The sequence below is a fragment of the Saimiri boliviensis genome, chromosome 5, assembly GCF_048565385.1.
Source record: "Saimiri boliviensis isolate mSaiBol1 chromosome 5, mSaiBol1.pri, whole genome shotgun sequence".
Lineage (NCBI taxonomy): Eukaryota > Metazoa > Chordata > Mammalia > Primates > Cebidae > Saimiri > Saimiri boliviensis.
The window spans coordinates 33,901,277-33,914,608 of record NC_133453.1 but is presented as its reverse complement, the minus strand read 5'-3'; the positions used below and the strand labels follow the sequence as shown (position 1 = coordinate 33,914,608).

At 39.8% G+C, this 13,332-nt stretch overlaps 1 protein-coding gene across 4 annotated transcripts in view; it reads right to left on the bottom strand.

The window, feature by feature from the left end:
* The window catches only part of MDH1B (malate dehydrogenase 1B), a 33,063-nt gene that overhangs the window by 18,214 nt on the left and 1,517 nt on the right, over positions 1-13,332 (bottom strand). For 3 of the 4 annotated variants that reach the window (XM_074399165.1, XM_074399164.1, XM_010336400.2), the window contains exons 2-6: positions 10,045-10,157; positions 7,561-7,695; positions 7,220-7,362; positions 5,275-5,771; positions 1,264-1,405 (exon numbers count right to left, since the gene is read on the bottom strand). In XM_074399165.1, coding sequence (XP_074255266.1) covers positions 1,264-1,405; positions 5,275-5,771; positions 7,220-7,362; positions 7,561-7,695; positions 10,045-10,157 — 1,030 coding nt within the window. The remainder of the gene's footprint in view (positions 1-1,263; positions 1,406-5,274; positions 5,772-7,219; positions 7,363-7,560; positions 7,696-10,044; positions 10,158-13,332) is intronic. The other variant, XM_074399166.1, reaches the window with a different exon arrangement.

Sequence of the window (13,332 nt, the reverse complement as noted above, 5' to 3'; positions counted from 1 at the left end):
GACCAGAAGTGTTTCAGATTTTGGAATATTTGCATATACACAATGAAATATCATGGGGATGGAACTCAGGTCTAAACACAAAGTTTATGTTTCACATACACCTTATGCACATAGCCTGAAAGTAATTTTATATAACATATTTAATAATTTTGTGCATGAAACAAATATTGTGTAAATTAAACCATCAGAAAGCAAAGCGTAGAATTTTCCTCTGGTGGCATCATGTTGGTGCTCAAAAAGTTTCAGATTTTGATGCATTTCAGATTTCTCATTTTTGGATTGGGGTGCTCAAGCTGCATTCATGTTGAGAAATAGGAAAGTAATTAAGTTTTTATGATCTAAAGCCTAAACTCAGAGAATAGTCCAGCCAGTTAGCCTCTGCTAACTCAGCATGACACAGCTCTGTGCAACACTGGTCTTGCCCGGGCAGCAAATGCAGAGGAATCATGCTTTGAAATAGCGAACTCAGGACACATCGTCCCTAGGCAGGGGTGAAGTTCCACAGTCTGAGGAAGAAAAGGAAGGCAAGAGGCAATGGAAAGAAAATGCTACAACTGGGAACATGCTGCAAAGTTTAGAAAAATGCTTCAGAGGTGCTCCTTCCCGCTTCTCCTCTGCCTCATCATAGTTGCTAGTGTTTACTGTGCAGACACCAGACACACCTCTAAGTCCTTTATCTGGAGTAATCCATTTCATCTTCCACAAGACCCTATAGGGTCCTTATTATGTTACCATCTCCACTTTGCCGATGAAAAACTGAGTCATAGAGAGGCTAAGCAACTTCTCTAAAGTCACACAGCTAATAACTGGCTAAGTGAGGATCCCAGCCTGGGAGGCTTGGTTCTAAGACTGTGTTCCTCACCACCTCTTGCTTCTGCCTCCTGCCACAGAACGCCCAGCCTGGCCTGTGCCTGCTCATCATCTTAATTCTTTTCTTGAAAATATTTCAACTAACTTCAACCTGGATAGACAGCTCGGTCTTTACACAAAGTAAGATTCCCTTACATATGCTTGCTTTAGAGATAACCTTACTTGAATATATGAGCTGCTGGACAATCTGAAATATAAAAATTTGTAATTTCAAAATCAATTACCTAGTTGATATTCTGTGGAGTTTTCTGTTTCTTCAGTAGACAGCATGAACAAATATGAGTGTGAGCAACGCAAGTTACTTTTATGCAAAGATATATAAAATGATTTAAAAATTTACAAGCATTATACATTTAACACTGTCAGCATACTTCACTTAAAAATATACCATACCTGTCAAAAATCAAGTTTAAAAGAGGGCGTGAATAATGAAGAGGTCCCCAAATGGCACTCTCATATCTGTATACCTTTGTTTTTCTCAGATCAACGTAATTATTTCCACTGATATTACCCCAAATTATCACATCTTTAATGTCTGTGAAGAATAGAAAGTTTTTTAAAAAATCACAGTAATGTATATTCATATAAAAAATACCTAAAGCCTACTCTTTGTTTGTATGTATGTTTGTTTTAGGATTGGTCCTTTTTCTATAAAATGAATCTAAGTTTATAATTCCTAAAATTGTGCAAAATGCGTGGATCACCTCCCTAATTATCATAGTTTGGCAGTCCCTAATAATGTTCTATGAATGGTATGGTATATAATTAAATTACAGAAATAAAGAAATGTTCCCTGAAAGAAACTGCTACTGAAAAGTATATTACTGGTGTTTGTGCTGACTTCGCTTGCCATTAAGAGACAAAAGGTAGAGACAGAGTGAGTGAGAAGTCAAGAGAGGTTGAGAGAGAAAGGACTTTTTAATATGCTTTGATTTTGACAAGGAGTTCTTGATTCTAGACTAGAATAGAAATTAGGGCAAATCACTTAACTCTCTGACGGGTTTCAGCTCTGGCAAAATGAGAACCCTGGGCACATCTTAGTCAACAAATAGTTATGAAATGGTACTAGGTTTAGAAGAAAACAAATCAGCTCAAATCCTTACAACATTCTAGGGATGGTGGGTAGTGGATGAGGTATTATACAAAGTGATACATGCTGAAAAGTGAAGTAAGACCATAGGGGTTAGAGAGAAATAGGCACTGGCATTCAATACGATTTTATAATTGTGAACTGTCTAGGAATGTTGCATGAAAACTGCAAATAAATAATTTTATTTACTTATTTAACTTATTTATTTGCCTAAAAACTTATTCACTTATAAGTACACACCGCTTTCTACTGTGGAGAGTAACTTCTTCCCTGTTGTCCTGTATAAGATTGCTTTTGACTTCACCTCACAGAACATCCTACTGACTTGTCCTAACTAGAAGGATTACTTTTCTCAGGTAAGTCATGGTAGGCAGTGACATGTGCTGGTTTAACAGCTCAGAGATGTGATTCTCTTGGCCTTCCCCTCATGGTCATAAGATGGCTGCAGCAGCTCCAAGTATCACTCTCTCACACACAGTTGCGTTTAAGGGCAGCTGACAACAGGGAAAAGAATGGGGTGGAAGCTTCCTCTTTTGCCTTTTCTCTTTTCAGAAAGTGAAATATTCTTCCCAGGGGACCCCAAAGAGACTAGGTCACTCAACCACTCCTAGCTGCAAAGAAACTAAGAAAAGGGGTGATTGTTTGAGCCTCTATAGTAGAGAGAGGCTAGGGGAGAAGAGGCTGGGAAATAGATTTTGTGTAGCCCACCATCACTGCCTGCCTTCGTCCTGTGAGATTCCCGCCCTCATCAGAATGACTCATGCAGTAGGAATAGCTAGTTCTCCTTCCACCACCCAACTCTCAGGGGAGTAGCGATGTGCTCCCGGGTCCCTGAGCTGCATGTTGTAGGAGGGAGGGGAGGGTGGGAGTCAGGGTTTGGAGCTCGTGGGATCCCATATGGGGAAAATAATTTTTCAACCAGGTAAGCATATGGTAGGCATCCTTCCTACAGCCTAAAGAAGCCTTTTAATCTTGCTGGGTTTCATTTTTCTTATTAGCTTTGAGGCCCTTGATAGCTCTAAACACCCTAAATTATGCTACAGAAAATGATAGTGGACATCTGCCTTTTTCCGAAAACTTGGTATGAATTTCTCTTCCTTCCTCCCGCCACCCCCACCCCCGCTCCCCTCCATCCATTAAGAGCATCCTGGTTTTTCTTTACATAACTGTTCCTTCTCCAATGTCAGTCCCTATGTGTCAGGTGGGACTGTCCTGCCTTAGGTCCACCTATAGGCATTAGATGCAGATTCCACCCTCCTGGCCATGATGATTGATTTGGAGACAGGCATGCAGTCCCAGCCTGGACGATGAGTTTGTACTTCTTTTGAACAACCAATTGGGAAAGAAAGCCCTAATTTTCCTGCTGTAGGTTAACTATAAGCATGAAAGTCTGGGATGCCACTTTTTAGGGCTCAACTGAGAAGGAGACCAACACAGAGAGCAGAGCAGAGGGACAGGCCAGCAGAGAGAACACAGGCATGTCCTGGTGCCACGGTTTGAGCCCCAGCATCCAGCTATTTCTGAAATAAGAACTACCTTTTGTGCTTTTCAGTTATGCAGGGAAAATATTCTTTATTTGATTTCAATCACTTTTTGCTTTCTGTTTTGTTTGTTTGTTTGTTTGTTTGTTTTGAGTCGAGGTCTTGCTCTGTTGCCCAGGCTCACTGCAGCCTCATGGCTCACTTGCAGCCTCAAACTCCTGGGCTCAAGGGATCCTCCTGCCTCAATCTCCCAAGTAGCTGGAATTGCAGGTGTGAGCCATGGTACTTGGTGACTTCAGTCACTCTGAGTTGACTTTCTTGCAACAGAAGGAGTCCTGATGAGCCAATACACATGGTCCAATAAATAGGGTTATTTATGAACTTAACTTAGGGGTTATCATGGATCGTGCTTTTCTGAAAAGGTTTGCCACCCTCTTGGCATCTAGAATAATCCCTGAATAATTTCCTTGGTGGTTTTTCTCTTTCATGATGTTTTGCTCAACTTTTGTCATTGCTGGGTGTCTCCTTGCTGCTTCACTGACAATTCTACTTAAACTACTGTCCCTCTAATGCCTTTTTCCTTTTACCAACTTTTCTCCATTTTTCGTTTTTCTGCTTCTCACATGCTTATTGGATTTGAGTAGAGTGGAGCTTAGAGTCACAGCACCAGCAGACCCACAAGAGAGAAGCTTTCTGGTTGAAAGCCCCCAACCCTCATCAACACCCCCCCCACCCCACCCACACATACACCTTGTTTTAGATTCTTCTTGATACTTTTCAGTAGTGTATCACACACCTTCAATGATAAGTCTATGTCTACATATAGAAGGTTGATGACAGAGATAAAATATTAGAAAAACGTTTTCGTTTCCTATTGAATAACTTTAGCATCAATTTGGTTAAGTGTTGTAGTGATGTTGGGGATAAAATACTAAATATATGGATGCAGCAATACCTGAAGTTATGATTTCCAGAGTTTCATTGTAACAAAAAAGATAATACAGCTCTGGCTATAATGTTAGGGGTTCACTGAAGCCTTTTTTATTCTAACTGGGAACATTCTAGGCTCACATTTCATTGTCTTTCCAATTTTGCTTGAGAGAATGCCTGGCATCTCCTTCCCTTCTCAATGGATACAGTTGCCACCTGCACCACGTAAAGGCAAAATTAGTTAAAATACGTCCAATATTATCTCCCTTTTCAAATACAACAATCCATTTTCTGATCTAGTCTCACCTTCGATGATTCAGATATTTACCAGTTCAAATATTAATAGGAGTAGAAACTGATCAGATATCATAATCCTATTGATAAGCTTCACATGCTTGGAAATGTTTTTCATGTGCCAGACACTCTTCTAAGCACTTTAGAAATACATCTCACTGAATCCTCACATCCATTCTAGGAGATAGGTGCTGTTAACATCCTCATTTTACAGATGAGGAAACTGCTCAAGGTTTTATGTGTGAGAGATGGGGCAGAGCCACTTGCACATAGCTTGGATTTTTTTAAACACTGGTTACCTTAATCGACTATAATGGGAAAATGGAATATCAAGTATCAAATTATCACCTGAATAATATAAATTATATCTTACTAAATATTTGTTGATTTTTGTAATGATGGAAAAAGTCAGACACAAAAGTCAGCAGCCAGTTAAAAAAAAAAAAAAAGTTTGCACAGTAGTCAAATCACACAAGTTCTTTATGTCTGTTTTACACTTTCTATCCCAGATACTCAGAATGTTCCCAGAGGGGACAGTGTTCTTCCTGGCTGCTTTGAAATTATGTTGTTTCAAAACAAAACCAAAAGCATAAAGAGTCATTCACTCACATGAGGGAGTTGTCTTCAGTTTTCTGGCCAGTGTGGCTTTCGCTTCACCTTCCACCCCCAGTGCCACCGCGATAATGCTGCGTGCGACGCGTGGGGCATATGTCATAAGTAAAGCCGTCTTCAGGTTCACGAAGGTTTTCCCTCCCACGATGACTCTGACGGACTCATCAGCATTTTTCTCTATCAGGCACCCGTAGAGCCTGCACAGAGGCACCCTGCTTCGGAGGCAGTCCTCCAGAGAGAACACCTCCTTGTCGGTGGTGTCGTCCAGCACCACAATGACCTGGGCCTGGCGGAAGGCCTCTTCTACCGTCGTACAGATGGAGATGCTGCGCAGGACCGGAGACACCAGGTCCTGGGTCTCCATCACTAGGCTTTTGAGATGTTCTTCAGCCTGCTTGTTGTCAAATAGAGTTATGCTGATTTCCGTCTGCATCCCAAACACTTCACCGCTCGTTAATATGGGAATTAGGTTGTAGCAGGCAGGAGTAGAAGCACTGTTAAAAATGCATAGCTGGATTGTGAATAGTTACATCCTTTGTCCCTTGTAAGCCTTTATTCTTAATAGATATTTTTGCATGTACATCAACAGGGTGGTTTCATATTTAAATAAGCACACACACACAGCTGCATTGACATTTTAAGGCCAGAAGTCAAAAGTAGAACAGAAACTTCTCACTACCAATCAGTCCGTTGCTCTGGCCACCTGAAATCAGTCCCCAAATAAAAAATATACCTGTTTATTAGATTTTTCGAAGAAAACAGAATTCCCCCTATGCAGAAATAAAAATTTTTTAAAAACTGTATTATATTACTGTAATTACATGTTTATATTTCCCCCTAAAAAGATAAAGATATAAGTTTCAGTTAGCTATAGCTCTTTTTTAAAAAAATATAACCTCATCTACACAGTAATGACTTTTTTTTTTTTAGGAAGGACTGCCTTTTCCAATTCTTACACAGAAAAATCCTTACAAAGATGGCTCAGATCAACATAGGCTATTTATGGTATATCTGTAACCACAATTCAGCAGGTGTTTACAGCTGTGACTATCAACTGTGAACTGTAATGCCCACCATGGGAAGTTCAGAAACGCATCTGGGCATTTCTGGCAATCACAGTGGGTGTGGCAAGGTGTGCAATGGGGGTTTCAACAGTATCTGTACCAATTTAATCCTTTGAAACATAGGTAAAGAAGATGTGATAGTTGTTAAATCTGGGCAATAAGATGGATCATGTATGTTTATTACATCATTCTCAATTCCTTTCTGTATTTCAAATATTTCATAATAACAGTTTTTAAAATGAGTGTATATATTAGGATACACACGTGCATATGGGCAGGAAAGTGCAAAAGACAAACTGAGGTATGAAGGGAAGGACAGGGAGAGGGGGAGAGAGAGCAAAAGAAACAGAAAGACAGTGTAAAGAAAGAAAGAGAGAGGGCGTGACAGCAAAGACGGCATGTGCCCAGACTGGGAGCAAAGAGGAGCACACAGGTGAAGAAAAGCAAAGGGGAGCAAAGTGTGGGGAGGTGGGTCATAGAGAGGGAGTGGGTGCAGAAAGAAAAGCCAAAGAAAGCTCTAGCAAGTAAGAAAGAGGGAGGGAGCAACAGTCAGAGAGGGCGAGCTTCTGCAAAGCAGCCAAGCTATAGAGTCGTTTTTAGACCGTGTGTATGTGTGTGTGTGTGTGTGTGTGTGTGCGCGCGCGTAAAACCTAAAACTCATTTATGAGTTATATGGAGGACACACGCACACACACACAGAGGCATATGTGTATATATACGTGTGTGTGTGTGTGTATATATATGCATGTAAGTATACATACACACAAATCTCAAACCTGACACTCAAGTAGTCTTCCATCATGAAATTAATCCCATCTCATTGTCCTTTCTAATTATTAAACATCAATCTCATGAATCCTGGGATTTGACTGTCCCACCTGGTGATCCAGACCTGCAAGGGGTTGACGTAAGTTTTCAGGGCTTCCTCCTCCTGCTCTTTTTCTATGTGTGTCCTCAGGTTCTCTTGAGCAATTACCTTCATCAGCTCAGTCGTCATGCTAGAGGTGACATCATAGTAAAGCTAAATATTGGGAAAGAGAAAGTCGGTATCAGAGAATAGATAACTAGAAATTGACTATAATGGAAACTTTTTGTTTAAAGTCAAAATACAATAAAAAGAGACATGAGATAATGACTCAGAAAGCAAGATACCTGAAAAATAAAATAATGTAAGTGAATTATCATTGTTAGAACAGATAAGTCAAGTTAACTTATATACCTGGGCATGCTCCAGGAACTCATTATATCCTCCCAAAAGCAAACCCTTTCCTCCACGATCCAACAGCTCTCTCCAGATGATGGGGGAATTCTTGTGACTCCACTTATTCTTTTCACACACATCCTTTAGCCAATCCTGTTGAATGACATTCCAAGTGAAGTCACATATTAAATCTGCCAGATAATTCAATTTCATGCTTTAGAATTCAAACATTAAAATACTAGGTTGTTTTTAATGTCACTACTTATACATAATATAATTTAGATGTCTTTAAAGAGTAAAATGTAAATATAGAAAATACTGATGATGTTAGTAACAGATTAATTAGATAAGAAAGTATTCCTCAAATTAATTGACCAAATAAAGGTACCGAAAGTTGCTCTTTTTCCTAAGGAGACCTTGAATGCAAGTGTTTAGCTTAAAGAGAGGTTACATTTTCCAAGTCAACTGATTTTCTTTAAAAATTCAACTCGTTTTGTCCTTATTCTTCTTATACATGCAATATTTCCAGTCTTAGGGGCATATAAAATTTGATATTGTTTTTTAAATCTGAGTATGGTTTATGTAGTTCAGACTGAATGAATAAGCCAAAAGTTATTTGGAGATTTCAGATAATATTCATCAGAAAAAGCTTAAATTATCATTATCTAGTTTGTATAGGCTAGGCCTTCCATTGACAAGATCTGAGTAGAGTCAGACAGCAACAACAAAGTACATGGCAGCAGTCTTAAAACCATGCCATTAGAGGTATGGGTAATGAGGCTACCTAACAAACAAAATCCTGGAAACTAATTTCCCTTGCTGACATTGAAGATCTGCCTGCCTTTATCTCACTTAAAGCAAACATTCTTTTTTATGTCTGCATAATATTTCCTAATGTATACGTACCACATTTTCTTTATCCAGTCAAACATTGATAGTCATTTAGGTTGATTCCATGTCTTTGCTATTGTGAAGAGTGTTGCAGTGAACATATATGTGCATCTTGTCTTTATAAAAGAATGACTTATATTTTGGGGGGTATATACACAGTAATTGGATTTCTGGGTTGAAGGATATTTCCATCTTATACACTCCCACCAATAGTGTATAAGTGTTCCTTTTTCTCCACAAGCTCGCCAGCATCTGCTATCTTTTTACTTTTAAATAATAGCCATTCTCACTGGTATGAGATGGTATCTCATTGTGGTTTTGATTTGCATTTCTCTAATAATCTGTGATGTTGAGCATTTTTCCATATCGTTGTGGCCAAGGCTGTTGAAGGACATGGTACTACAGACCTGAACTCCCTGGCAATTGAGATGATAAAATCCTGAAATAATAGAGGTCAGTGGGCACTGCCAAACAGAGAACATTTATTGTAACAGAGCACTAAACAACCCAGCAGATGAGATAGCTTAGCTGAAGACTAGACCAGCAGAGAGTGAGGGAAATCTATAATGGATAGTAGAGAAAAGAGCGAGAGAAGACAGGTGATGAGTGTCAGTTTGGCTCTAAAACTATGAGCAGAGGAGACTATAGTTCATTTGACTATCCTTTCTCTTATAACCTTTCCCCAGGGAAAGATGGCAACCCAAATCCTGGAGGAGGTATCAACTGATTATAGGGAGTATGTGGATCCCCAGGGAAAGATGGCAACCAGAATCCAAGATGTTGTGCGCTGATTATAAGGAGCATGTAGATCCAAAAGGCACAACAGGTGGACTGTGTCCAGTGCTGTCACATAGGCTCCAGATTCCCCTTCACAAATGAGGCACTCACTCTCTCAGGCACCTGGTGTATTAGAGGCTGACAACTTAAGTCTGACTCAATTCTCTCTCTAGGAATTTACCTCAGCCAAAGAAAATTGCCTTGCCTAAGGTTAAGTTCCTTCCCAGGGGCAGCTGATATTCAATGGCTGGTCAAGGAGGGAGCCCAAAAGCTCAGCTACCTTGCCTCAGTTTGGAATACCTCTGAAAATCCATGAAGAGTTCACTGTGGGATCTGCTGAGCCCTCTGTGGCAGCTGTGTTAAAGTTCAACTTCTCCCTTTACCCAAACCTCCTGCCCTCATTCCTTCTCAGGATGCTTTTCCCAAGACCTCTTTCCAGTAAAGCCCCTTCACCAAATTCTACATCTCAAAGTCTGTTTCTGGGGAAACACAGCCCTAAAGAAAGGTAAGGTATCCCAAATAAGTCACTGGAAATAAATACTAAGGAGAATGAAAAGTTAACAAGCACAGTGTAAGCTACCTGGATTCTTCAGGGGATGAGGTCGAATTTATTTTATGTATTGATTAGGCTCGAATTTGTTCTACTAGGTATTAGAAAAAAACATAAATATTATTTTGAGACTAGTAAGTAGGGACTTGTTTACAGGAATTCAAATATCACCAGTACATGAACAGTCATTACCAGAAGCCAATCTAATACACCAGCTAATATTTAATCAGATGAAAATACCTTCTGTGCATCCGGAAGTTTAACAAACTATAAAGGCTTCTTACCTCCCAAACCTCAGGACGTTGTGTGATTTTATGTATCCGAAAATCAGGAAGATTCTTTTGTAAATAGTCTGCCAGAAGTTCTGTTTTAGCATAATATGGACAATCTGCTCTACCTAAAAGAGTTCAAATTAGCAATGTTTTCTTTCATCATGCAGAAATTATGTCGTTTTAAGTATTTGCTATGTAATTACAGAATTATAGTTATAGTTTGACAACATGAAGTTACAATATAAACTGCCAAGACATAAACTTCTGATGTATATTAGATTAATACAAATAAAATAAATTTTCATAGGTGGTCAGAATCTTAAGTAATAAAATGTGGAAAGAAAAAAATCCTACTGAATATTTATTCTCATCTAGTACTATGCTAGACCTCATTTCCCCTAGGAGGCTGCTAACTACTACTAATTTAGCATGAATTAGTACTGATAATGAACTATTCACTGATGGCTGCTAAAAGGTAAAGTTTGAAGTGAGGAGTGGTGGTAAAATCACTTTTGTATTTGATGCATGTCAGGAAGTTGTTGGGGGTGGGAAAGAAGAATCTGGGATAACCTCTATTTTCTGGCTTGGGCAGATGATGCTGACCTTAACTGGAGAGAAACCATGAATGAGAAATTTAATTTTAGTCAAGTGCAGTTGGAGGTATTTATAGTATGTCTAAGTGGATATGATCAGCAAGCAGCTGGATATATATATATATATATATACACATATATGGGGTGCAGGTGCCATGTAAGTGTTTCAGACTCAGTTTGTAGCCATCAACACCCAGGAAGTTAAAGCTACTACACCAGACCAGATTGGGTGGCTGATAGAGCAGGAAGGATGAGACAAAATGCAGAGCCCTCTCTGTAGCATTCTTCCTGAGTAACTCCTACTAGTTACCAGTTCCATGGCCTCATGGGAACTCCTAAGTTATCAACCAGTCTGAAGCTTGTCCTGTCTGTTAGCCTCCCTGTCTAGTTCAAATCTATGGTTCATCACTTTCTGGCCCATGTCTTAAATTGTCTTTCTCCACTGTCCTTTTGGAAAATGAGCCTGATAAAAGCCCCTCATCCTGGATGAACCCAATGGCCTGCCTTTTCTGTAGCTGGGTCCTACCTACTGGGCACCACTACAGAAAAATGGTAGAACCAAGTGGAGGGTACCTTTAAAATTCATGGTCACCAGCTTTAATTGGCCCTCAACCCTACGTGGAGATCCCTCTGTTTCTCTTATCAGCACTCTCTTCTTTTCTCTACAGTAACTATTCCAAACTTTTTCCTCTTCCTCCAAATCATTTCCTTCTTCTCAACATTCCTCAGCATTATCAGAAGACAACAGACAACTTTGCTTTCTACTTTACAAAAACCAATCTAAACAAAACAAAACAGCATTAGGTTGGAAAACCTCCAACCTCCTCCATCACACCTACATGCCTGTCTGCACTTGGACTCATCCTTTCCTCCCTTCTTCATTTCAATTGAAGAGGAGTCCTACCTCCTGTCTACATCTAATCCCACCACTTATGCTCTGAATCCCACCCTCATCTGCTTTCTCAGGAACCTTGCTTAGTGAATTATCCTCTTTCTAGAGATTTATGTGTTTCTAATAGTCCCTTTCTGTCATATTTAAATATACTCATTATACTGTTTCTCCTGTCCTGAGGAACATCATCCCGCCCTCTAGCTATTGCCTTTCATATGTCCTTTTCTATTAAAATATCTTGAAAGAGTTCTCTATACTTGCCATCCTCAGTTCTTCACTTCCATTTATTTCTTATCCACTGCAATGTAGTAGACCCCACAATTCTCTTGAAGGTCACTGGGGACTTCCATGCCACTAAATCCAATGGATACTTTGCGATCCTTTTCTTGTTGACCCTTGGCAGTATTTGCCACTACTGCCCCCTTGCATGCTTTTAAAACACCTGCTATAGTGGGGGCATTCTCCAGATTCTTCTCCTACTTCTCTGGTCACTCCTTTCTATCCTTTGTAGGTTCCTATTCCTTTAACAACCCATTAAAAGGTATCATTCTGAGAAGCATCTTTTCTTTATATCCTACAGATTCTTTCTGGCCAATTGGCTTCATTCCCTTGGCTTCAAGTAGAAATCTGTATTTCCAGCTCAGATCTATCTCCTTATCTAGATGCCTACACCCTCCTGTATTTTCCCATATCCTTCAAAATGTCTCATAGGCACTCAGAAGGTCCATGATGAATTTTGTCACCATTTCCCTACTAAATTTGCTTAGTCACTTATATTTTTATGCCAATTTCCCTAATTATCTAAGAGCAGTAAGAGTATCCAGAGTATTAAGCCTACTCTTCTGCTTGTTTTTTTTTTTTTTTTTTTTTTTTTTCAGTGACTCCTAATCTCTGCAGTTATTCAAACCACTGCTTGGGAATGATGTTTAACTCCTTTTTCTTTCTCATCTGCCCTCCTCCACTCACTTAGATATCCAGTTCTATAGATTCTGCCTCCCTAGTATCTCTCTAATCCATTCACTTACCTCCATCTCCATTGTTTGCCACTCTAGGACAGGTCACCTTCAACTCCCTTCTAGACTACAGCACTATTTTCCTAACTAGTCTCTCAGCATCCAGTCTTTATCTCTCACACTATAGCTATAACATTCAGATAAAATGCAAATTTGATTAGGTCCTCCTCCCCTTTCAAAACTCTGGATAAAGTCTAAACTACTGAAGATAGTTCACAAGAATCTACATTACCTAACTCTAGCCTCACTTTATGACACTTTCTTCCTTGTACTCTTTGCTTCAGTCCTAATAAACTTATTTCAATTTTGTACTTATTTTATATTCTCAATTATCACCAAACTAGTTCTCCTCACTCTAACCCCACTCCCTGTTACCCATGCCTAAATTACTCCCTTCCTTTCTACCTCTTCCCTCTTAGGTAATTTGTTATCATCTTTAAGGTATCTGCTTAAAATCTCTCCCTCTGGGAAGCCCTTACCTAATTAAGTAAGGTCCCCTGCTATTGTTCCTATAGAACTCTGCTCTGCCACTGTCATACATGCAGCATTCTCTGTAAGTGTGTTTTCCTCTGACTTCCCAGCATACAGTTAGTCAGCGTGCAAAAATATTCTTCTGGGCCAGGTGCAGTGGCGCATGCCTGTAATCTCAGCGATTTGGGAGGCCAAGGTGGGCAAATCACTTGAGTGTAAGAGTTCAAGACCAGCCTGGGCAACATGACAAAACCCCATTTAGTCACAGCTACTTGAGAGGCAGAGGCTAGAGGACTGCTTGAGCCCAGGAGGTCAAAGCTGCAGTGAGCCA